The sequence below is a fragment of the Coregonus clupeaformis genome, chromosome 17 (assembly GCF_020615455.1).
Source record: "Coregonus clupeaformis isolate EN_2021a chromosome 17, ASM2061545v1, whole genome shotgun sequence".
NCBI lineage: Eukaryota > Metazoa > Chordata > Actinopteri > Salmoniformes > Salmonidae > Coregonus > Coregonus clupeaformis.
Genome location: NC_059208.1, coordinates 47,987,820 through 48,014,903, shown reverse-complemented (window position 1 = coordinate 48,014,903; position 27,084 = coordinate 47,987,820). Strand labels below are relative to the sequence as shown.

The following is a 27,084-nucleotide window of genomic DNA, read 5'->3' as shown; positions in this document are numbered from 1 at the left end:
AAAAAAACGAGGCCTTATTTTTAACCAAATGTTGCAATTGCAATTTGACTTGCGATTTAGATCAAAACACTTGGGTGAACTGTTGGAATCATGGAAACATAATGATTATTCTAATTCTATAGTTAGAAGATAGTGTGCACTTTGAATACATATTTATACTTCTCAACATATTACAAATAATGCCACTAATAGAATGGTAAGAAACAAAGTACAACTGTCATTATTTTCCTGTGATTACTCTCATATTGGTTGCAGTTCAGCATTTCATAGCATAACATTCTCAATTAGCGGTGATGACGTTTAACAACTGTATGGAGGACACATTCTGGGGAGATGCTGATTTTAAACAACTCAAATAATCGAATAGCCAGACAATGAATGAAAATGCCAAGCAGGAGTTATTGTGACAGGGTAGGACTCAAAGTGTTGACAAGTGTTTCCTCGGGGACCCTATAATCTTTGGCTACATTGAATGTTCTCTTAGATACTTCATGTAGCTAACATATTCATATACTTTGCCTATTCCTCTTTGATTTAGAAGATACTGTTGCAAACATGCTGATTTAGGTCTACACCATCACTGGTATTATCAGGCTGTATAGCTAGTTACGTTTTCTCTGACTCAGTACATTTATTAGCTAACTAGCCAGCTAACTAGCGATTAGCATTAGGTGCTAACAAGATTTAGGCCCAACTTGCTAAGAAAAGACAAACTAGCTGTTTGCCGATGTAAGAAACACAAACGAAGTGTAATTATAGAACGCTAGTGGATTTACATTAAGAAGCAAAGTGAAAACAGCATCGTTGCCATCAACATTGTTGGATGTGGGCTCCCGAGTGGCGCAGCGGTCTAAGGCACTGCATCTCAGTGCTAGAGGCATCACTACAGACCCTGGTTAGATTCCAGGCTGTATCACAATACGGCCATGATTGGGAGTCCCATAGGGTGGTGCACAATTGGCCCAGCGTCGTCCGGTTTTGGCCGGGGTAGGCCGTCATTGTAAATAAGAATTTGTTCTTAACTGACTTGCCTAGTTAAATAAAATACAAAATGTGCTGCATTGACCATGCAGACTGAACGCAAGTGTCTCATGGTCGAGGAACAACAAATGCGCTCCTTGAGTGACAGGGGGCGGGGCTAGGTCTTTGTGGCAGGCATGGAGAGAGAGAGATGACACAAGTAGCGAAGTAAACTATAAAAATGGACGTTACACACGGCGTATCACATTTAACAAACTAAACATTAAAATAACGTTATATAAGGTAAAGTAAAAACCGGTCCGTGCATCAATACTGGTATATCGTAAAATATGATATACCGCCCAGCCCTCATCTACAGGTATCTTAACTGCCAAAATAAAGGAAACACTTGAGTAAATGAGGGATACAAAGTATATTGAAAGCAGGTGCTTCCACACAGGTGTGGTTACTGAGTTAATTAAGCAATTAACGTCCCATCATGCTTAGTGTCATGTATAAAAATGCCCAGTTGTCCATTATTTTGGCTACCATGGCTAGAAGAGATCTCAGGGACTTTGAAAGAGGGGTCTCAAAGGAGTATAGGGGGTTTAAAGGGTGTGTGTGTCTCAGTCACCAGATCTCAACCCAAAAAAATGAACACTTACGGGAGATTCTGGAGCGGCGCCTGAGACAGCGTTTTCCACCACCTTCAACAAACCATCAAATGAATGAAATTCTCGTGGAAGAATGGTGTTGCATCCCTCCAATAGAGTTCCAGACATCTATGCCAAGGCGCATTGAAGCTGTTCTGGCGGCTCGTTGGCCCAATGCCCTATTAAGACACATTATGTTTATATTTTCTATATTTTGGCAGTTACCTCTATATGACAACTCTATGTTCTTTGATGTTTTAACCTGGCCTTACAGGAAGAGATGTGTCAGTGTCAGTCAGTGGAGTCTCAGTCTTGGCTGGAGGGGGTGGATGTTGCTGCCTCAGATTCTGAAAGACTTCCTACAAGAGCCAGACCTCTCAATGGAGCCAGTTGTGTCTTATTGAAATCTAATTAGAGTAACTTTGCTATGACCTTGGTCTTACAGTAATTACTATGATTAGGTTAGGCCGCATCTCAGAGAAAAACATGTTTTGAAGCATACAGGAAGAAGGAGAAACATTTTTCCTCCGTTTTCACGCCGTTCCATTGTAGAGCTAGCTTGCGATTCTGCTACATTATGAAAGAAGATCAATCGGAAATCTTTTGTTTGCGAACAAAAGTTTAGAATAATGTTTGATTGGATTATCTGGGGTGCGTTACTAATGGCCATAGATCAATTGTAAGGTTTTCAAAAGCTATAACATATCGTTTGCATTAGGCCCTACGTTGCCATTCATTCGATAACCGTATCTTATTTCACTGTCTGAGTAATAAAGACTTTCTGAGATTTCCAGCCTTAACCCTACATAAAATAAACAGTAGGTCTATGGCTATGGTCATTGAGACAGCGATGAAACTGCTATGCCTGTTCTTATTATCCTATTATGTCGCATTGTTGCGAGGTGAACCTGCAAGTAAGCATTTAATTGTACTGTGTACGAGAGGTCTGCGCGGAACTGATTTCTTCATCCAGCTCCCGTCCCGCAGCTTTTCATTCCGCACCCACCCGCTCCTGCTGGATTTCTTTCTGACTCCCACCCTCTCCCGCAAGAACTGGTCCCGAACCCAACCGCAGTCCGGCAATGTTATTTTAAGCATAGCCTATGTGACACAGCTCACTTGCCAGCCATGGTCCCAGCAATGTTCTGCCCTACACACAATATCAAAAGCGCAAAAATAACAGAAGAAATATATTAAATTACCAGAAATTACTTGTTTCATTTAGACCACACATACTGTAGGAGCACTTGATCTCGCACGCCCAACTAGGAGAGGAAGGATACTGAACTTAAAGCAACGAATTCTGAGTGTGTGTATGTGATAAAGGGGTGCTTTTAATACAATAGGTAAACCTAGGCTAACGCATACAAAGCAGAAAGATGACCATTTCCAAAGATGTCTGTCTGAACGATCGCGCCGCAATGATCTCTGTTTAGACCCGCAGGCCTATACTGTGTACCATTTGTATCCTGTGCATATGACAAATAAACTTGACGTGATATAGGCCCTGGTTTCTTCTTACTTTGCCCCACTTTCACACAATCAGTCATACCATGAAAAAGAAACATCCCATTGGCCCTTTCACATCCTGCTAGTGAGGTGGTAGCCTACTCAAGGTAAATTGCAGCTCACACATTCGAGTACAATGTCTCCACATCAAATACGCTACATCACAGCAGAAGGCTCACTAAAGTAAAGAAATACACTACCGGTCAAAGGTTTTAGAACACCTACTCATTCAAGGGTTTTTCTTTATTTTGACTATTTTCTACATTGCAGAATAATAGTGAATACATCCAAATTATGAAAAAAAGTGTTAAACAAATCAAAATATGTTTTATTTGAGATTCTTCAAAGCCACCCTTTGCTTTGATGACAGCTTTGCACACTCTTGGCATTCTCTCAACCAGCTTCATGAGGTAGTCACCTGTAATGCATTTCAATTAACAGGTGTGCCTTCTTAAAAGTTAATTTGTGGAAATTCTTTCCTTCCTAATGTGATTGAGCCAATCAGTTGTGTTGTGACAAGTGAGGGGGGAGGGGGGTATACAGGAGATAGCCCTATTTGGTAAAAGACCAAGTCCATATTATGGCAAGAACAGCTCAAATATGCAAAGAGAAACGGCAGTCCATTATTACTTTAAGACATGAAGGTCAGTCAATACAGAACATTAAGAACTTTGAAAATGTCAAGTGCAGTCGCAAAATCCATCAAGCACTATGATGAAACTGGCTCTCATGAGGACCGCTACAGGAATGGAAGACCCAGAGTTACCTCTGCTGCAAAGGATAAGTTCATTGGAGTTACCAGCCTCAGAAAATGCAGCCCAAATAAATGCTTCACAGAGTTCAAGTAACAGACACATCTCAACATCAACTGTTCAGAGGAGACACTGTGAATCAGGCCTTCATGGTTGGATTGCTGCAAAGAAACCACTACTAAAGGTCAACAATAAGAAGAGACCTGCTCGGACCAAGAAACACATGCAATGGACATAAGACCAGTGGAAATGTGTCCTTTGGTCTGGAGTCCAAATTTGAGATTTTTGGTTCCAACCGCCATGGCTTTGCGAGACGCAGTGTGGGTGAATGGATTATCTCTGCATGTGTATTTCCCACCGTAAAGCATGGAGGAGGTGTTATGGTGTGGGGGTGCTTTGCTGATGACTGTCTGTGATTTATTTAGAATTCAAGCCACACTTAACCAGCATGGCTACCACAGCATTCTGCAGCGATACGCCATCCCATCTGGTTTGGGCTTAGTGGGACTATCATTGTTGTTTTTCAACAGCACAATGACCCAACACACCTCCAGGCTGTGTAAGGGCTATTTTACCAAGGAGAGTGATGGAGTGCTGCATCAGATGACCTGGCCTCCACAATCCCCCGACCTCAACCAAATTGAGATTGTTTGGGATGAGATGGACTTTTTCTCTGCCAGTTGAGGACCTGTGAGGCGCCTGTTTCTCAAACTAGACACTAATGTATTTTTCTTCTTGCTCAGTTGTGCACCGGGGCCTCCCACTCCTCTTTCTATTCTGGTTAGAGCCAGTTTGCGCTGTTCTGTGAAGGGAGTAGTACACAGCGTTGTACGAGATCTTCAGTTTCTTGGCAATTTCTCGCATGGAATAGCCTTCATTTCTCAGAACAAGAATAGACCGAGTTTCAGAAGAAAGTTATTTGTTTCTGGCCATTTTGAGCCTGTAATCGAACCCACAATTGCTGATGCTCCAGATACTCAACTAGTCTCAAGAAGGCCAGTTTTATTGCTTCTTTAAATCAGCACAACAGTTTTCAGCTGTGCTAACATAATTGCAAAAGGGTTTTCTAATGATCAATTAGCCTTTTAAAATGATAAACTTGGATTAGCAAACAACATGCCATTGGAACATAGGACTGCTGGTTGCTGATAACGGGCCTCTGTACGCCTATGTAGATATTCCATTAAAAATCTGCAGTTTCCAGCTACAATAGCCATTTACACATTAACAATGTCTACACTGTATTTCTGATCAATTTGATGTTATTTTAAATGGCCAAAAAATTGCTTTTCTTTCGAAAACAAGGACATTTCTAAGTGACCCCAAACTTATATACGGTAGTGTATATCTGGTCCTCATTTTGTGCAGAAAGACATTCATTTACATTTTACATTTTAGTCATTTAGCAGACGCTCTTATCCAGAGCGACTTACAGGAGCAATTAGGGTTAAGTGCCTTGCTCAAGGGCACATTTACGTCATTTAGCAGACGCTCTTATCCAGAGCGACTTACAAATTGGTGCATTCACCCTATAGCCAGTGGGATAACCATTCCCAGACACTGTACCAACAAATGGATGGAGAGAAATTTCCCGTGAGCAAAAACAGACCCCTGAGAGAATACAGTAGGTAAGTAACCAATGGCAACTATGAAACTGAGAGAGGAAAGGGGTGTTTGTATCAACTCAGCTCAATTAAACAAACAAGCGGAGAAGTATATCATTACTGAACTGGAGCAATTCCTTAGCTAAAACCATTAAACCCTACAATAAAAAGGTATTTCCCCCTGGTAAACAATTTCATGCCTTTGTCATTAAGGTTACCTGAAATTCTGATGAAAGATAGACTTGCAAAAGACACAGCACTCTATATTTCTCAAAAAGGAGTCCATAAATATGCTCTTTCCTCTGCGTTTAGGCATAATGTTTAGCTGATATTGGTCAATTAGGCTCCAGATGACGGCGCAGTCAGACACAGGCTTTCATACTCCTTTTACCTGAAACACTAAAAACAAACTGACATCTCACTGTTGCCATGACAGCTGCCTGACAAGAAGAAAACCGTTGACTGGTGGTCCCATCATGAGTCACCCTGATGAAAACCTTGGCAACAGAGCCAATTTATATCCAGTGTACACTGGAACTAACTTTTATGAATTAAAGGTAATAGAAAAGGGTTCATATGTCATATTTGCTGTGTATTCTATCTGATACATAGTGGCATGTCAAGAACGCTGCCTTTGTATTGAATGCCAGGGCTGCTTTTGATGAGCACGAATATACAATAGGCCTACATAGTATTAAAGTTTTTTTTATTTTACAGGTTTCTGAACCTCAAGACATATTACAGAAAAAGCAGATGGACTTCAGGAAATTGCATCACCTCTATGCGCCAAAGGATGATGATCCTGCTCATGACCGCTGACTAAAATTGTATCTATATAAAAGAAAAGACAAGCAGGTCAGAGGCCTTCCTACCTGGCAGCCTCTCCTGCAAAGTACACAAAAAAGACACAGTGTGTCTCTGGCATCATCCTGCAATCTGTTGTTTAAACAACACGCTGCTCCCTGGCCTGCATACCAGCTGCAGTGAGACTTGAGAGGTGGGCAGGCAGATGAAGGGAGAGGAGGGAGGAGAGGGAGGCACAAGGCAGATGGCTGCCCAGTAGGAGAGGAGAGGAAGAGGGAGTAATCAAAGCCAGGAAGGATGTATTCAGCTGCTACCTGTCTGGCCCTGCATCGAACCACCTCCCAAGAGGGATGTTGGACAGAATGAGAACTGAGGGGAGGGAGGGAAGAGAACAGGGAAGTGGTCAGAGGGGTCAGGGGTCATAGGGGACTGGAGAGCAGAAGCAGAAGTAGACAGTGGGAGAATCTCAATTGCATACACCGCGCCTCCTTCTCAAAACCCATTGGATAAGAAAGCCAGAGGTCCCTCCCCTCTGACCTTCTCCTCCAATGGGTTTTGAGAAGGTGGGGAGGAGAGAGTTAGTGAGGAGCATGCAATTCAGATTCTCTCAGTGATTCTGCTCCTCAAGAGGCATAGGTTACTACTTGGATTGTTATTGTGCAAGGTGTAGCCTAGTTCTGGGAGTAAAATAATAGGCTAGACCTGTAGAGACATGAAGTGTTTACCCATTTCCGAGATGGCAGGAAAACTGAAAAAGTGCTGATAGACTACTAGACAACATTCTGTCAACAGTACAAGATTAATCACAAGAACAGTGCAAATCAAAGGCAGACTGTTCATAATCTAGTTCACTTTAGTGATGCCTATCAAATAAAAATAACATATTATGACAACATACACATAGTACATTCAAAGTGTGAAAATTGAATTGTAACAGTTGTGCCAGAGACATTGTCTACAATGGAGATAAAAATGTATATTGTCACAAACCTTTAAAACGACGAAAGACATACAGTAAACGTATCAATGGGTAATAAAGGCATACACGTGAATGATCAAGAAGCAGAACAATCTGTACACAGTAAAGAATGTGTGACACATCTAGAGCAAGGTGTGGTGTGTGGGCATTCCAGGAGCAAACATATGGTAAAACGTATTTTCAACCCACTTCAGTGAAAATAACTGCAAAACAACAACGCATAAATGTACAGGCTAATGGTTCAACCAATATTATGACTCATTCCACGTTCTTTCAAACGCGTGCAACAAAGTAACAGTTGAGGTTGGGTTTTGAAGTCGAGGACCAGACAAACTTCCTTGTGTCTGGATAGTTTTTCCTCCCACATTCAAAGAACAGGAACATTGTACAATGTTTGTCTATCTTGTTTCACTTGTATGGGTTGAGATGAATGGCTTGTATATTATTGTCTCGGGGTATATCGAAGAATAGAACATTCAGTTATTTTTTTAAGCTTCTGCAGAAGGCTGAACTTGAGTTAGTTAGCATATGCTCTGATTAGCCTTCAGCTAGCTGGCTAACTTAGGTTAGAAACAAACTAAACAGTGTTTTAAAACGGTTGTCAGTGATAGTACTGTCATTTTGCATGCTGTAACAAATACATTACCTTGATCTGCTTGCTCCATCCTCACGCTATGTGCTGTTTCTGCTATTCTTATTTGGTCCAAAAGCTTGCAGGTTCCCCACTTCGCTCCTGCAATCTTGTGCACTCACATGCTCGCGGTGGGGTGGGGTCCTATGTGACGTCAAGCCGTAGAAAGAGCACGTAGAAGTGTAAACAGAGCCAGGCACGTGGTTCAATGTGTCACACGTCATCAAACCATCTATTTTAGCACACCAAGGCTGACAAACTAATATTTCACATTTTGTTATGGTCATTTTTCAACATTTGCATGTAGGACAGCCGTATTGATGTCTGTCTGAACATACACACATTGATTTAATGTGGCCCCAGAGTGACCTTCCAGACTGGGTTTCAATCTGACCTGTAACCTAATTGATAGACACCCAAAATGAGATTTGACTCAGACTATAACCATAAACTGTCTATTGCATTGACACACCTGCCCCCATGCATCATTTTTGATTTATTAATTTGTATTCAAAGAAATAAAAATACATGTGTCTGTTACTTGAACTCTGTGAATAATTTATTTGGGCTGCAATTTCTGAGGCTGGAAACTCTAATGAACTTATCCTCTGCAGCAGAGGTAACTCTGGGTCTTCCTTTCCTGTGGCGGTCCTCATGAGAGCCAGTTTCATCATAGCGCTTGATGGTTTTTGCGACTGCACTTGAAGAAACTTTCAAAGTTCTTGAAATGTTCCGTATTGACTGACCTTCATGTCTTAAAGTAATAATGGACTGTCGTTTCTCTTTGCTTATTGAGCTGTTCTTGCCATAATATTTTTACATTTACGTCATTTAGCAGACGCTCTTATCCAGAGCGACTTACAGTTAGTGATTACATTTTTATTTTTTATTTTTTTACTAGCCCCCCATGGGAATCGAACCCACAACCCTGGCGTTGCAAACGCCATGCTCTATCAACTGAGCTACATCCCTGCCGGCCATTCCCTCCCCTACCCTGGACAAATTGTGCGCCGCCCATGAGTCTCCCGGTCGCGGCCGGCTGCGACAGAGCCTGGATTCAAACCAGGATCTCTAGTGGCACAGTTAGCACTGCCATGCAGTGCCTTAGACCACTGCGCCACTCAGGAGACATAATGGACTTGGTCTTTTACCAAATAGGGCTATCTTCTGTATACCAACCCTTCCTTGTCACAACACAACTGATTGGCTCAAACGCATTAACTTTTAAGAAGGCACACCTGTTAATTGAAATGGATTTCAGGTGACTACCTCATGAAGCTGGTTGAGAGAATGCCAAGAGTGTGCAAAGCTGTCATCCAGGCAAAGGGTGGCTACTTTGAAGAATCTCAAATAAAAAATATATTTGTATTTGTTTAACACATTTTTTGGTTACTACATGATTCCATATGTGTTATTTCATAGTTTTGATGTCTTCACTATTATTCTACAATGTAGAAAATAGTAACAATAAAGAAAAACCCTTGAATGAGTAGGTGTGTCCAAACTTTTGACTAGTACTGTATATACACGTCATTACCAGAAGCAGAGTGGGTAACACTCCCCATCATGTTCACACACTGTATCCTGGTTTAGTCCTTCATTTACTGGCTTTGAAAAACAGGACACCGGACACTAGGCCTAACAACGCCACTTATTACTGTAACAGTGCTGTCAGTCAGAAAACTCAGTGAATCATGAAAGACTACTGCCACCTGCAGGAGAAAATTAGCAGGAGCAGGCTTCCATGGGATTATTATAGGTTTTAGATCAATATAAATTCCCATATTTATTATGGCTCTGTAACTTCAATAATCTGTGGGAAAAAAACAAAAAATGTTTAAATCAGGCCTGTAAATTAAAAATTTATACCAAAACAAATGTTTTATGTTTTTGGTGTTAACGTAAACATAAACGTATTACTTACTATATCATCATACATTACTGAGACAATTAATTAGGGCTACTAATTTTGGTTTATTCATCAAGAAAAACTAATAAAAAAAAATATATATATAAAAAATAATAATAATATATATATATATATATATATATATATATATATATATATATATATATATATATATTCCACTCGGCCATGTTGGACTGTATACATTTCCAAGCAATTATTATTTACTTATTTTGATTGTTATTGATTATTACAATATCTGATATTGCTGTGGTTTCTCACAGAATCAATTTTTACAAAATATATAGCATACACATATTTGGACAAATATATGCCTATAATAAACAAACCGGGTGATGTTGGATTGCATAAAAAATATAGGAAATAACGAAATAGTAGTGGGGGAAAATGTGGAATGCAAAGAACCATGAAAGTGTTAATCATTCACTTGGTAACTTTGTCACCACCTAGGAACATACAGAGAGTATCTGTATGTTCCTAGATCACCGCCGCACCTTGTGCGTTGGGTTGGATCACTTGTTGTACCTGCCCATTGAAATTAATGGGAAACAAACACGATAGGCGCGCACCAGATCTGTTTGATGCAGTTAATACAAGGGGACCGTCACCCCGCTTGGCAGGAGGTCTGAAAGGAGGACAAGGATTTGTTGGTTGAAGGCAACCAAAACCAAAGATGAAAAGCACGCGGAAAATGGGTGCAGCCACTCACACAAAAGACCCCTTGCTGTTAACAGCGTTGAGCTATAAAAGAACAGCACCCCCATCTTCCTTTAAATGAGCCCCCACGACCCCCCTTTCTCTGGTCGAAGTGCATTGTGGGGAAAGTCGTTGCCATTCGACCTCTGTAGGGCCTGCGCGGACGCAGCTAGAACCCTGAAATTCATTATGCGTTTTAAAGCTTTATTTATTTCCGCATAACCCACATACTCTCACCAGGAGGCCAAAGTAGGGAAAAACGACAAATATACATTTAATTCGGATCCGCAACATAGAATACTTAAATATATCGAAATTAGTCGGTAGGGATATTGTTAAGAAAGTGATAGATTTTAATATATTAAGAAAATGTCCGGGGAGAGAAACCGCAGGTCGTTGGCTTTCAGAGGAGGTGGATTAGCCGTAACCGGTTCCAGTGGTGTCGGGGGGAGCAACAGTAACAGCTGTGAGGCCCAGGCCTGTCAAGACCGAAATTTGAACGGGAACAGACCAGATCAAGAAGAGGATAGGGATCTGGGGGCAAAAGGACCATCACAAGAGAGAGTGGAGGGTGGGGGGTCTGTCAGCGATAGCACAGAACCAGAGGCTGAGGAGGAAGAGGACCCGGAAGGGGGCATCTGGGCAGACGGGGATGGCGAGGATCGTGTCGGTTGGGTGGCAGTAACTGTCGGAGAAGACGAGTCCAGGAAAGGGAGTAGCTGGACAGCGGGTAACCGCCTGAATAGCGAGGACGGCGCTGGCTTGGGCAGCGGTGGCACCGTATCCGAGGACGATAGAGGCGAAGCGGGGAGCGGGGGAGACGGGGAGCAGGGAACGGGTGGTGGCAGGAAATGTTGGGTAGAAATGAGACCGCAGACGTTACTCCAGAAACACTCGCTATTCCAAGCTTCATGGCGACAGGAGTTTCCATGGCTTAAATTTTGCCAGGAGACAGGTCTTATGTCTTGCTCCTGGTGTCACAATATTCCCACTAAAAACGACGAGTTGGTGAAAGGCAGTCGAAATTACAAGCGGGCCTTGCTTTTGAGACATCACCTGTCTTCTGAGCACGAGAGGAATGACCCGACCAAGCAGGTAAAGTGTCTACCGCGTCATTTATGGTTTTTATTTTGAGTTTTGTCTGTAATTTGGCTAATACGCACAGCTGAGGTTCAGTTCCCTGGCAGTTCCATTTCCCCGCCAGAGGCGATCCAGCTGGCTTCCTAGTTAGCTAACGTTAGCTAGCTACTTGCTAGTTCTAATATGACATGTTTGATAGTAAATGGTAGCTAGCCTACCTAATGCTCCCATGTTAATCTAAATACATAGCTACAGTTCACGTTTATTAAAATGTGGTTAATGGTGAGTTGACATTAATACAGAAACCAATTACTAGCGAAACAAATCTGGCTAGCCTGTAGCCCAGTGACAGTGTGACTCCCATTAACTTGCTATTCCACGTAAAAGTAATGGGAGTCACATTGGTGGCTAGCTACCTTAGGTTGTTATTTTACATTTCCATAGCCTTAAGGACAGTACACATCTAGCCATCTACCGTTAACATTTGCCTGGAGTCTTTTATGTTTGCTTCTGTGCCAGAGTAATGCACTGTAACCATTCAACAAACGCTTTTGTTGCCCCAGCAACTACCTTGGTTGATTGCTTGCTTGCTAGCTTTGCTAGCTGGGGAACCGCACCCCTGCCTACCCAACCCCCTTCCTCTGTTCTGCTTTGCACAGTGGAGAGCAGAATGACCTCTGGCGCATTTCTCCCCTCCACCCTTTGGAGCCGCTAAATTAGAGGCATTGTGCTAGATGACTCCCCAGAATCCATAGATGGTGTGTCACGGGCTAGGTTGGACAGGAAGAGAGGTAAATCAAGTACAAGCAGCTTGACAGCTAGCGACCCCTTCCTACCCTCCCTTCCTGACCCACATGCAATTCTTTCTGTGAATAGGTTCCAATAGGGTCATACATTATATATACAAAAGTATGTGGACACCTCTTCAAATTGGTGGATTCAGCTATTTCAGCCACACCTGTTGCTGACAGGTGTATAAAATCGAGCACACAGCTGTGCAGTCTCCATAGACAAACATTTGCGGTAGAATGGCCTTACTGAAGAGCTCAGTCACTTTCATCATGGCACCGTCATAGGATGCCACCTTTCCAACAAGTCAGTTCGTCAATTTGTTTGTCCTGCTAGAGCTACCCCGGTCAACTGTAAGTGCTGTTGTTGTGAAGTAGAAACGTCTAGGAGCAACAACAGCTCAGCCGCGAAGTGGTAGGCCACACAAGCTCACAGAACGGGACCGCCGAGTGCTGAAGCGCGTAGCGTGTAAAAATTGTCTGTCCTCAATTGCAACACTCACTACCGAGTTCCAAACTGCCTCTGGAAGCAACGTCAGCACAATAACTGTTTGTCGGGAGCTTCATGAAATGGGTTTCCATGGCCGAGCAGCCGCACACAAGCCTAAGATCACCATGCGCAATGCCAAGCATTGGCTGGAGTGGTGTAAAGCTCGCCGCCATTGGACTCTGGAGCAGTGGAAACGCGTTCTCTGGCGTGTTGAAACATGCTTCAGTCTGACGGACGAATCTGGGTTTGGCAGATGCCAGGAGAACACTACCTGCCCCGATGCATAGTGCCAACTGTAGTTTGGTGGAGGAGGAATAATGGTCTGGGGCTGTTTTTCATGGTTCGGACTAGACCTCTTAGCTCCAGTGAAGGGTAATCTTAACGCTACAGCATACAATGACATTCTAAACGATTCTGTGATTCCAACTTTGTGGCAACATTTTGGGGAAGGCCCTTTCCTGTTTCAGCATGACAATGCCCTCGTGCACAAAGCGACGTCCATACAGAAATGGTTTGTTCGAGATCGGTGTGGAAGAACTTGACTGGCCTGCACAGAGCCCTGACCTCAACCCCATCAAACACCTTTGGAATGAATTGGAACGCTGACTGCGAGCCAGGCCTAATCGCCCAACATCAGTGCCCGACCTCACTAATGCTCCTGTGGCAGAATGGAAGCAAGTCCCCGCAGCAATGTTCCAACATCTAGTGGAAAGCCTTCCCAGAAGAGAGGAGGCTGTTATAGCAGCAAAGGGGGGACAAACTCCATATTAATGCCCATGATTTTGGAATACGATGTTTGACGAGCAGGTGTCCACATACTTTTGGTAATGTAATGTATGTATGCTGGCAGCAGCATGGGTTGTCATGGCACCATCTGACCTTGTCACCCCACACATTTAGGGATTGATAAGGGTTATTATGGTATGTTGTTTTGTATCATATAATTACAAAGCTATACATTGTCAGATTGTATGTACATGAGGACTGAAACCATAACAGACCATCACCAAGGCTTCTTTCAAAGATTGATTACTTGAAGATGTTCCCAATACCAAAATGATGAATATGTGCATATTGCTGCAAATAAATCACGTGTGGAATATTCATCATAGGACTATGAAACGCCTTCTGGGCGAGATAATACATTCCACTTGTGTAATTACAAAACCTGCCCAACTCCATTACTACACAATTACAAAGCAATTACTAAAAATCCTATCTAACAATGTTGTTAGCTACTGTAGTAATTATAGGGTTTTTACACAGGGTTAAAGTGTAATCACAGCAGTGTATATAAAAAAATTAAAAAAACTACAGAGCCCAGTTACCAACTTGACATCTAGGCCCTATCACCTCTTATCCTGACTCTGATTCAAGCTGTCAGGGGAATTAAGAGCATGCAGCCACAATTTGACTCTAATTTGGCAGTGAATTTCAAGAGGATTGGATCACACTGCCGGACCACCATGGTTAGTTCCATCCGTCCGATACACTCAATCACTAATCAGAATGACTTAAAGTGAAGGGATCCACTAACTTGTACATATCACTAATTAGGAGGGAAAGCAGTGGGAGGAGGGATTAGAGAAGAAGTAGTCCTCCTCCCTGGAAACAAGACTACCCTGGCTGGTTGGCAACAAGACCCTGGTCAGGGTTTAAAGGTTAGGGATAGGGAGGGACATGACAGGCAGTAGCTGCCTTATCCACCATATAATCAAACACTTTGCTATAGCCTAATTTCATTTTGTAGCTTTTTAAAAATGGTTTTAGATGCCCTTAAAATCTATTGAATTTCTGTGCCGTTGTTAATGTCAAAGGTAAATATGCAAAGATGATTTTTCCCTGTGATGTTTTCCCCCAGATATAGTAGCCTAATGCTGTTTTGAATATTATTCCTGTGAGAACTACATTGTAGCAGCACATGAAATGGCATCATTTTCTGCACCCAATTCCGGACCAAAGTCTTGCCCAGCTGCGTGCCTGAACTAACTTGGTTAGCTCTGCTATAGCGAGGGCACACAGACCAGAGCAGCTGTGGCTGACTGACTGTGGGTCTGAGGGTCTCATACATACAAGCCTGGGTCTGGGCTGTACAGCCCTGGTACGGTGGGTCTATACAGCACAACCATACTGTCCTGGATTGGGTCGGAGCGTAGTGGGGGGGTGCAGGCCAGAGGAGAAGACTGGAGAGAGAGGGAGGTGGAGAGAGAGGGAGACAATTCTTCCCTGGAATCCGCCAATCCAACGAGGAGCTGTTTGCATTGTTGGGAGGCCTGGAGGCCTGCTCCCCTCCCACACCTTAGGGCCAGGCACACTGCTGCATTGTTCTTGTATCTGGGAGATGGTCGGGTTAGGGGAGGGTATGGAGCTAGCTGGCCTCAGGGTAGGGATGTGATGGTAGAGGAACGGGGGGGGGGTGTAGCCACATTAGCCCGGGCTCTCGTTGCCCGCAGGGCCCTTGGTTTGTTTTCGTTTCTGGGATGTTGTTCCACAAATTCTACTCTACCGGTTTTAAGAGGAAGTGTTTTATATTTGTACTTCTGGATGGTGAGAGGTTAGCCAACAGTAGCCTACATCACACAGTTAAGGATTGGTAGGTAGATCTACTGTAAAAGTAGTTTTAATCTACTGTTTGTATAGGCCTAGGCTGCATTTGCAGTCATTCTAGAAATACGTCGATAGTAATAGCCTAAACACAGATGGAATTTCACAGAGTGCATTCGGAAAGTATTCAGACCCCTTCACTTTTTCCACATTTTATTACGTTACAGCCTTATTCTAAAATGGATTAAATTGTTTTTTCCCCTCATCAATCTACACACAATACCCCATAATGTCAAAGCAAAAACAGTTTTTTTGACATTTTTGCAAATGTATAAAAAATATAAAACTGATATCACATTTACATAAGTATTCAGACCCTTTACTCAGTACTTTGTTGAAGCACCTTTGGCAGCGATTACTGCCTCAAGTCTTCTTGGGTATGACGCTACAAGCTTGGCACACCTGTATTTGGGGAGTTTCTCCCAGTCTTCTCTGCAGATCCTCTCAAGCTCTGTCAGGTTGGATGGGGAGCATCGCTGCACAGTTATTTTCAGGTCTCTCCAGAGATGTTAGATCGGGTTCAAGTACGGGCTCTGGCTGGGCCACTCAAGGACATTCAGAGACTTGTCCCGAAGCCACTCCTGTGTTGTCTTGGCAGTGTGCTTAGGGTCGTTGTCCTGTTGGAAGGTGAACCTTCGCCCCAGTCTGAGGTCCTGAGCACTCTGGAGCAGGTTTTCATCAAGGATCTCGCTGTACTTTGCTCCGTTCATCTTTCCCTCGATCCCCACTAGTCTCCCAGTCCCTGCCGCTGAAAAATATCCCCACAGCATGATGCTGCCACCACCATGCTTCATCGTAGGGATGGTATTGGCCAGGTGATGAGCGGTGCCTGGTTTCCTCCAAACGTCACGCTTTACATTCAGGCAAAATAGTTAAATATTGGTATCATCAGACCAGAGAATCTTGTTTCTCATGGTCTGAGAGTCCTTTAGGTGCCTTTTGGCAAACTCCAAGCGGGCTGTCATGTGCTTACTGAGATGTGGCTTCCGTCTGGCCACTCTACCATAAAGGCCTGATTGGTGGAGTGCTGCAGAGATGGTTGTCCTTCTGCAAGGTTCTCCCATCTCCACAGAGGAACTTTGGAGCTCCCACCTCCCTGACCAAGGCTCTTCTCCCCTGATTGCTCAGTTTGGCCGGGCGGCCAGCTCTAGGAAGAGTCTTGGTGGTTCCAAACTTCTTCCATTTAAGAATGATGGAGGCCACTGTGTTCTTGGGGAACTTCAATGCTGCAGAAATTTTTTGGTACCCTTCCCCAGACCTGTGCCTCGACACAATCCTGTCTCGGAGCTCTACGGACAATTCCTTCGACCTCATGGCATGGTTTTTGCTCTGACATGCACTGTCAACTGTGGGACCTTTATATAGACAGGTGTGTACTTTCCAAATCGTGTCCAATCAATTGAATATACCACAGGTGGACTCCAATCTAGTTGTAGAAACATCTCCAGGATGATCAATGGAAACAGGATGCACCTGAGCCCAATTTCGAGTCTCATAGCAAAGGGTCTGAATACTCATGTAAAGGTGTTTCCGTTTTTTTTTTTTTTTACATTTGCAAAGCTTCTAAAAACCTGTTTTCGCTTTGACATTATGGGGTATTGTGTGTAGATTGATGATCATTTAATTTAATCCATTTTAGAATAAGTCTGTTACGTAATAAAATGTGGAAAAGGGGAAGTGGTCTGAATACTTTCTGAATGCACTGTATTTAATTTAGATTATGAACTTCTTCGTCAACTGGCCTCTAGCCTACCAGTACTCTAATCTTATGTTTCCACCATAACATCACTGGGCCTGGCTCACAATAAATGGCCACGTCAGAGGTTGATATTCTCACCATGGTATTCTCATTTGGACTCAGCCAGTCAGAGCAGGGTGCGAGACCTGCCGATCCAGCAGCATCTGCTCTCCAGCAGCACTAACACAGTCCGTAACACGTGGCACATCTGGATGAAGGATGAGCTGAGTATGGAGCTGGTGAGAGGAGGGTGTCCTAGCCTGACTCCCATACCTCCATACTGCAGTCCAGCTCCCATAACCTAGGCCTACATGCAGTGCTGTAGCAGGCCTTTACCCCAACCATTGTGACCAGTCTGGGTTACTGCGGCAGTTATTAGGGTTAAGACGTTAAAACTGCCTCAATACCAGGACATATCCCTACCATTATGACCTGTCAGTTGTTGCGTCTTGTTAACCCAGTGAATGTTACTGCCTAGTCACTTTTACCCCTACCTGTACATATTATCTCAACCGCCTCGCCCCCTGCACATTGACTTGGTACCGGTACTCCTTGTATAAAGCCTCGTTATTGTTATTTTATTGTGTTACTATTTTCTCTTTTATTTGCTAATTGTCTTACTTTATAACGCTGCATTGTTGGGAAAAGGGTCGTAAGTAATCATTTCATGGTCAAGTCTACACCTGTTGTATTCGGCGCATGTGACAAATAAAATGTGATTTAGAGATGGTAAATATGCCTCTTTATGCAACCAGGAAGTAGGTGATTTCACCACAGATGGATAATCTGCCTGCTCATCCGCCTCCTTCCGTATACACGCACCTTTCAAAGTGTCAATGCCACACCTCTCCAAATACTACCCATCCTGTTAGGGTAGAAAATAAGGTGACGACTCTCTGGCATTGAGCCCATTGTATGGTTGTGTGGATGATGATGGAATCATTCTGCTTCTTCCTTCCTTTCTGTTATCCTATTCAGGGCTTAGCCCTTCTTAGAGAGCCACATGCAGCCTGTCTCCCTTACACACACACACACACACACACACAAGTGTCAAGTCAGGGCCTTTCTGGTTAAGTGGGAGCAAAGAGCAGAGGAGGCATGGAGGAGCCAGGCTTTAGCTGCTGTATGTAATAAGAGTGTGTGAGTGCAGGGCCATACAAAGAAACCCCAGTGAGGCACAAAGCAGCACTGAACAATGAGCCTGGAAGAGAGGAGAGAGCCTAGTATTGTGAGGGGTAAATGGGGTGACCTGGCTCTCTATCTCTTCCTCGCTCTCTCCCTCTCTCTCCTTCCCTCTAGCCCTGGTCCTGCCTAGCGTTAGCTAGCAGTGACAGAGAGCCTTGCTGCTCCTGATAATAACCCCCATCCTGCCTGCCCGGACAAGGGCTTCCAGTCACTCAGAGTAGGGAGGGTGGGGACCTCCGAGGGCAGAGAAATGGATTTAATATAAATTACTTGAGCTGAAAACCCAGCTGTGTAAGGGGAGTGGGGTGGGGAGAGAAAATGCAGGGCTCGGGCAATGTAAATTACTCAGGATTAGGACATCTGCTATGCAATTCCAAAACGAGGCAGAAATGTATGCAGGCAGTGTGTTAGTGTTGTAACAGTTCAGTCAGTGCAGTGCTGTGTTCTCTCTGCTCTGTACCAGCTTGGCCTGCTACCCTGGATGGGAAACTCCCATGTACGGATAGGGAAGATAGAGGGAGGGATGGAGGCAGAAAAATAAGGGGTTTCTCTCCCATCAGCCATCATAGTGACAGGTAGCGGGGTGGGGTTTTGGGACAGTTAAATCTTTCTCCGTCTGTTATGATCGGTTGTAACACCATGGGCTGCTGTCACAGACCCAGATTAGGCCCTATTTGGGGACAAAAAATCTGCTTAATCTGAATCTGGGAACCTGCCCCATAATTTTCTGCCAAAGTGGGAGTAACAGTAACCTAAGCAGCTCTCTCACAGACTGTATTTCAGTCTACTTTGGAGGTAGTGACCAAATTTCCAGTTCCCACCAGGTGAAGCAACACCTCCCCCATTATGGAGCCAGTCAGACCAGTTTCACCCCTGCCAGGTGCACCTCTGTCATTGTCCCTTTCCTTTGTGTGTCCCTACGCCATTAAGCCTGCTCTTCTGTTTGTTTCTCTCTCTCTCTGTGTGTGTGTGTGTGTGTGTGTGTGTGTGTTGTCTCTACCAGGAGCTGGAGCGGCCTGGCTGTGAGGACCCCCCCCAGGGGACAGACATGGAGACCGAAGACTACTACAGGAACAACAAACCCAACCAGGACTCCTACTGCTACCAGCTGCTGCAGGAGCTCAACAAACAACGCAAGGGAGGTATCCTCTGTGACGTCAACATCGTGGTGAGTGGAGAGGTGTTCCGGGCGCACAAGAACATCCTCGTAGCCGGGAGCCGCTACTTTAAGACCCTCTACTGCCTGACCAAGAGCGAGAACTCCTCCTCCACTTCCTCCTCATCCTCGTCATGTGACCAGACGACCACAGTCACCGACACCCACCTCGACGTGGCGGCCGTGGCAGGTTTCTCTGTCATCCTGGACTTCCTGTATAGCGGTAACCTCCTGCTGACCAGTCAGAACGCCATCGATGTGATGTCCGTGGCCTCCTACCTCCAGATGACTGAGGTGGTGGGCTCGTGTCGGTCGTTCATCAAGGAAGCCCTCAACATCAGCATCAAGCAGGAGGCCCCCGACTCAGTAGTGGTGGATTACAACAAGAGGAGACCGGTGGCCAAAGACGGAGCAGGACAGGTGGGCTCGGACGGCAGCACCAACAAGAAGCCTGGGTGTAACTTCTGGGCCACCAGCATCCTGTCCAAGCTGTCGATTAAAGCCAGTGGTCATGTCAAGGATGGGGACCAGGCAGGGGGAGGCAGCGTAAAGGAGGAGCCCAGTGACGTGGAGCTGTCTACGGGGGAGGGCTGCGGCCTGGGAAGCTCGAGCTGGGGCTGCGAGAACTCATCCGAGTCTGCTGAGAATGAGCCTCCGAGCGTTCCGGGACCGGGGCCGGTGTTCGTCTGGAACGAGCCGGCTCCCGGGGCTGCAGCGGGCGGGGTGGTGGCGGTGAAGAGGGAAGGTCAGAGGGTGGAGCCGGGGAGCGGGCGGAGGAAAAAACAGATCACACGGCGGTTTGTCTACAACATCCCACCGGAGCCGGAGGAAGGGTTTGACGAGGGGATGTTCATCCAGCCCTCAGCCTCCTATCCCAGGGAGGACTTCTCCTTCCTCTCTGAGAACGCAGGTACGTCACCAGTGGGCAGACCAAGCACTCAGTCCCCCCCCCCACTGACAACACATAAACACACACTCATTCTTTAGGTAGGCTGAACCAACAGTTCTTTAGATGACCAACCAGCAGCCCTGGTTTAGTGAACATGTAGGCTTAGCGTTTTCTGTGTAGTTCCTAGACTGACATGGTATGACGACCATGCCTCTAGTCATGGCATTTAGAGTTGGTGAGGTCTGAGTTAGTCCAGAGGTCTGTCCTGGTCCACTGGACATGGCAGCCTGCTAGTGCTAGTCAGAGAGGGTGACTAGAGAGAGTCACAAAACCCCGAGCAGACCTGGGTTCAAATCATTTCAAGTACTATATCTGTGCTCGATTGAGCTTGCCTGGCTTAATGGACCAATAGAATAGTCCCCAAACTGCAAAACCCACCCATCTGGCACTTCAGGCAAGCTTGAGCAAATGCTCATAGTGTTTGAAAGATTTCGAATAGTATTTGAAACCAGGTCTGATCCAGACTGAAGGCCCCATGCCCTCCGCTAGCCGTATATCTTTTTAATTAGCAGACAGCCTGGTATGAGTATGGCTAGCCTGTCCTTTTTAAGTCGGCCCCACTCCTCTCCTCATCCTGCCGCACCATACCTCAGAAACCCTGGGTAATCTCTGACTCTATGAGCCTTTCACGGCCTCATACAGACACACGCTCACACACAGGGCAGGCTCTGCCCCCATTAAGCAGTGTGCTGTATGGAATGATATCATGTATTAAGTGGGGTGTTTTCACTCCTATTGCAGGATAATGTAGTAAAGCAGGGGACACATTCTTCCCCCAGGCTCCTTTAAACGCAACACAAATGCTCTTATCACATGTTTATTGTGGCGAGGGGTGTTGCAACTCTGTGTGTGTCATCATTAATGCAGCAACACAATTCCCTAATTTGGCACTCCGACCTCTCCCTTTCTCTCCGTCTCTTCAGCCTAGATCTATGTATTAGACATGCTCCAATTTCCACGAATTCTGGAGAAAAATGCCTTCTAAAGTAGTAGTGAACTGTAGTAGTTTGTGTTACTATGAGGAGAAGCTGCGGCTTAGCATGGCTGAGCGCTTAGTAGCCTGGGTCGTGTTCATTAGGGCACATATTGTTTTACAAATATTTCTTTACCGTTATTTTAACAGGGAGTCACCATTGAAATCAAGGTCTCTTTTGCAAGGGAGCCCTGCATATACACAAATTACAAAGTAAAATACAATGTAAAATAAAATACAATATAATACAAATATTAAAGAAAAACGATCACATTCCTCAACAAGGAGGTCCCCACTCCCAATCAACATTTTTAAACTGCCAGAGGCACCAGAACATCCAGTTGTAGGGAACTCTGTAGATTGTTCCATACATGGAGTACAAATAAATTAAAAGCAGATTGACCTAACTCTGAGGAGACCAAAGGGATTTGTTTTAAAACAAAGTCTCCCTGTTTCAATCAGTTTTCTTCCGTTTGGTGCCGAATAAACACTACCTAAGCTTTAGGTGAGACGAGGGCCATCCCTCTTTGCTTTACCAGAGCAGAGCTGCTGGATTTATGGCTATAAATTCTTGGTTCCTCTCTAAATAAGGCCGTTGGATTGTTTCAAAGTGCGGGCTGCCACTTTACACACACACACACACACACACACACACAAAATTACCTCCCAATCCCTTGGAGGTGCAAAGCTGTCAGGGTCTGCCCCTCCCTCCCTCCCTAATCCCCCCTAATGCACTGGGGCTGTCCTCGCCATTCCAAATATTGACCCAGGCAAGCAGGCAGAATAGAGAATGGAACCAGTGGTCAGGTACTTAACAATAGGCTCTGAGGGCCAGGCACAGAGCTAGGGCTAATTAAGCCTGTTCAGTGTAACATGATCTTCAGTGAGGGGCTGAGGGTTTCATCCTGGCATAATCCACAGCCCAGTGGGAGAGGCTGCTGAAAACAGTGGCCTGGCTAGAGGAAGTGTTCTACAGACAGGCAGGCTAGAGATTGGATGACAGAACACAGACAGCACCAGGGTCGTATTCATCAGCACCAGGGTCGTATTTATCAGGAATTAGGCACCAAACAGAAAAAACGAAAGCAGAATGAAACACCTCCATGACTTGTCCAATAAGTAATTTTATTAATGTATTTTTAAAATGTTTTTGCTACAGCGTGCCCTGCTGAACACGACCCTGGGGATAGGTCTGTAAACTGGGGGGGTTGTGGGGCCTGGTATTTTGTGTACGTAAGGTAGTGTCCCTCTGTCTCCCCCCACCCAAAGCTTTCAGCCCCTCTTATCATATCTGTGTTTCTCCGCCTCTCATCCTCTCCTTCTCTCAGAACTGGCCAACCAGATTCAGGACAGCCTCCTACAACTCTCCTCCCAGCAAGGAGAGTCCTGGGAGAATGGTAAGATTTGTCCTCTTCTTGTATAAGATGCATTTACCTACTATTATACACTATAGTAGTTGGTTTAGTGTCTGTTCAGAAATATGTTCAGACTTTGGTGCTTACAGATTAGAGATTACTATACTTATGAGCGATTTGTTTTCAAACCTTATGTCATGAACCTAACTTGGTGGATGGTTAATATGATAATGATCGGAATAATCATTCTAAGTGGCTCTGGATAGGAGCTAAATGACTAAAATGTAAATATCCCACAAGGTGGCGTTGTGAAACGCACTGTAGCCTGTTGAACACAAACAGCACAGGTGACCTGCTTTTCCTCAGCCCCCTGGCAACCTGGCCTGCTTGACAACGCTTTTGTGTCTTGGCTCAAACAAAGACAAAGGCAGAACCCTATCATTGAGGTGGCTGTGCTGTGGTACAGAATAGCACAGCGCCTAGCCAAATCAATAAGTTAACTATAGTCACTATCTATAGTTGTCTCTTGGGTTGTTTAGTGGTTAGTGTGGTGTTATGGTTCCACTTTTTCACATCATAGATTCGTCAAATATCTTTCTTCACAATTGTGTAATTGCTTATCGAGGCTGTAATATTTGCCCACTTTAATTTGAACCTTGTTGATATCTTGTGAAATGTGTTCATAGCAGCTGAGGCACCTCATTTCCAAACATTTTCTTAGACATTCTTTCTTTCTTTCCTACACGAATCTGGAATGTTTTATGTCAGTGGTAAAACAATTACATGTTTTCGGTAGGGAAATCACATTATACTTATTTTATGTCCCCTAGGCAGTAGTGTTGCCATGGCAACTGACACAGTTTCTAGTATTTAATGGAGGTAACTCTTGAGTGTTTTTCCTTTCCATAAACACCATGGTAAACATGATATCCCCTCACTGGGTACCCCACAGACCCCCCTCACCACACCCAACAGCTCCTCTCTTTTATTGGGAAGTGAAGAACCAAGGGGTCCTACCGCCAGAGACTGGGGTGGCTCTTCAAGTAACTGCCCCAAATTCCTACCTTCATTGTCTGTCAAATGTGGGTTTGAGCAACTGATTAGAAAGCAGCCTCCTCCATAACCTGTTTGTGTTTTTCTCCTCAGGCGAGTCATCCGACACGGCCCTGAATAAGCTCAAGTGTCCCCACTGTAACTACATCGCCAAGCACCGGAGAACACTAAAGAGGCACCTCATTATCCACTCTGGTGTCCGCTCCTTCAGCTGTGATATCTGTGGCAAGCTGTTCACCCGCAGAGAGCACGTCAAGAGACATTCCCTGGTAAGACCCTACACCTTACCCTACACCCTTCCCCTAAAACACACAGTACCTCCCCTAACTGTTCACCCGCAGAAAGCACGTCAAGAGACATTCCCTGGTAAGACCCTACATACACATCACCATGTCATAGCCTCCCTCTACACTGTCACCTTCCTGTCAAGAGACATTCCTTGGTTAGTAGAGGGCCTGAAAGGGAACCTCACCTCCCCCCAAACATAGCTGTCCTCCACATTCTCACCTTCCCCCAGACAGCTGACACCTGAGTAGGGTTGAAAAATGATGGTAACTTTCTCAAGATTCCCAAGTTTTCCAGAAATCCTGGTTGGAAGATTATTGTATTCAGGAGGGAATAATCAGGAAATCTGAATCTGAATCTTCCAACCAGGATTTCTGGAAAACCAGAGTATTTTGGGAATGTTACCAGATTTTTGCAACCCTACACCTGAGTCTATCTCCACATCCCCTCTGTCCCTAAAACACCCAGCACCTTCCTCTAGCTACTCACATTCCCTGGTGAGTAGAGGGCCTGAGTCCTTCAGACACCCTCATCTTCCCTTAGCTACTGTACTGACATTCCCTGGTGAGTAGAAGGCCTGAGTCCTTCAGACACCCTCATCTTCCCTTAGCTACTGTACTGACATTCCCTGGTGAGTAGAGGGCCTGAGTCCTTCAGACACCCTCATCTTCCCTTAGCTACTGTACTGACATTCCCTGGTGAGTAGAAGGCCTGAGTCCTTCAGACACCCTCATCTTCCCTTAGCTACTGTACTGACATTCCCTGGTGAGTAGAAGGCCTGAGTCCTTCAGACACCCTCATCTTCCCTTAGCTACTGTACTGACATTCCCTGGTGAGTAGAGGGCCTGAGTCCTTCAGACACCCTCATCTTCCCTTAGCTACTGTACTGACATTCCCTGGTGAGTAGAAGGCCTGAGTCCTTCAGACACCCTCATCTTCCCTTAGCTACTGTACTGACATTCCCTGGTGAGTAGAAGGCCTGAGTCCTTCAGACACCCTCATCTTCCCTTAGCTACTGTACTGACATTCCCTGGTGAGTAGAAGGCCTGAGTCCTTCAGACACCCTCATCTTCCCTTAGCTACTGTACTGACATTCCCTGGTGAGTAGAAGGCCTGAGTCCTTCAGACACCCTCATCTTCCCTTAGCTACTGTACTGACATTCCCTGGTGAGTAGAGGGCCTGAGTCCTTCAGACACCCTCATCTTCCCTTAGCTACTGTACTGACATTCCCTGGTGAGTAGAAGGCCTGAGTCCTTCAGACACCCTCATCTTCCCTTAGCTACTGTACTGACATTCCCTGGTGAGTAGAAGGCCTGAGTCCTTCAGACACCCTCATCTTCCCTTAGCTACTGTACTGACATTCCCTGGTGAGTAGAAGGCCTGAGTCCTTCAGACACCCTCATCTTCCCTTAGCTACTGTACTGACATTCCCTGGTGAGTAGAAGGCCTGAGTCCTTCAGACACCCTCATCTTCCCTTAGCTACTGTACTGACATTCCCTGGTGAGTAGAAGGCCTGAGTCCTTCAGACACCCTTGCCTGCCTCTAAACACCCATCACCATGTCCATGTAACCATGTCATCTTGGATTTCCTTAATTACATTTTTTTTTTTTTTTTTAATCACACCACCTCCCTCTTCAAAACATTATTACACACAGACATACCAATGCACTCCCCCTCCATCACTCTGTCCTCCACCCACCCACCCTCCCTCTCTCCCCCCCTCCATCACTCTGTCCTCCACCCACCCTCCCTCTCTCCCCCCCTCCATCACTCTGTCCTCCACCCACCCACCCTCCCTCTCTCTCCCCCTCCATCACTCTGTCCTCCACCCACCCACCCTCCCTCTCTCCCCCCCTCCATCACTCTGTCCTCCACCCACCCACCCTCCCTCTCTCTCCCCCCTCCATCACTCTGTCCTCCACCCACCCACCCTCCCTCTCTCTCCCCCCTCCATCACTCTGTCCTCCACCCACCCACCCTCCCTCTCTCTCCCCCCCTCCATCACTCTGTCCTCCACCCACCCACCCTCCCTCTCTCTCCCCCCTCCATCACTCTGTCCTCCACCCACCCACCCTCCCTCTCTCTCCCCCCCTCCATCACTCTGTTCTTCACTCTTCCTCTGTAGAGGTCTCCCCCATGTATTTTGCTGCATTCATTTGCTCCTTCAGAAATAGGGAAGTGGGAAATATCAGATTGATTGGGGAGTGGCAGTTTCTCACTCATATTTCTGAGTTGGGCACACATTTATTTATTTTAGTTTTTCTGACTATTCCAGGAGCTTAGCGTGAGTTTCTAATTTCCACGTATCATTCCGACAGCACATGAACACAGCATTAACCCTTGTCTCTCTCTCTCCCCCCTCCCCATCCCTACAGGTGCACAAGAAGGACAAGAAGTACAAGTGCATGGTGTGTAAGAAGATCTTCATGCTGGCGGCCAGCGTGGGGATCCGGCACGGCTCACGGCGCTACGGCGTTTGTGTGGACTGTGCAGACTCCCACCAGGCCACGCAGGAGGGCCTGGAGTCCATGGAGGGGTTCGTCCGCGAAAACGACGACTTCGGAGAGGGGGAGGAGCCTGATGAGGACATAGCTGAGGAGGACATGGCCTAACGGCAACGACCAATCCAACTGGGAGGAGGGCGACACTGGTGCTGCCCTTGAGAATGAGTAGCGACTTGCTCAGAAACAAAAAATAGTTGATGATTTATAAATATAAAAGCTGGTAAACAATCAACAACTCCAAAGTGCTATCAAATCTTGAGGTTATGTACACGGTTTAGTGTATGAGACAAAGAGAGAAGCTTTGGTAGAGAGGGACTCCAAGATGTACAGATATTCTATGTGTCTCTAGACTCTGAGCCTTGTGCTCACTAGAGAAAGAGATACAAATGAAATATTGAAATCAGGT

At 45.3% G+C, this 27,084-nt stretch overlaps 2 protein-coding genes across 2 annotated transcripts in view; one reads left to right on the top strand and one right to left on the bottom strand.

Annotated features, from left to right (window-relative positions):
• Positions 1-8,028, bottom strand: part of tpd52 (tumor protein D52) — a 46,563-nt gene extending 38,535 nt beyond the window's left edge. The window contains exon 1 of the mRNA XM_041903564.2: positions 7,908-8,028. Coding sequence (XP_041759498.1) covers positions 7,908-7,926 — 19 coding nt within the window. The 5' untranslated portion in view covers positions 7,927-8,028. The remainder of the gene's footprint in view (positions 1-7,907) is intronic.
• Positions 8,029-10,664: 2,636 nt separating this feature from the next.
• Positions 10,665-26,899, top strand: LOC121586662 (zinc finger and BTB domain-containing protein 10-like). The gene is given in 6 exon segments (XM_041903566.2): positions 10,665-11,610; positions 19,404-20,466; positions 22,807-22,875; positions 23,980-24,155; positions 26,550-26,780; positions 26,782-26,899. Coding segments are annotated over 6 exon segments (2,331 nt in total). The 5' UTR covers positions 10,665-10,884; the 3' UTR covers positions 26,848-26,899.
• The last annotated feature ends 185 nt before the right edge of the window (positions 26,900-27,084 follow it).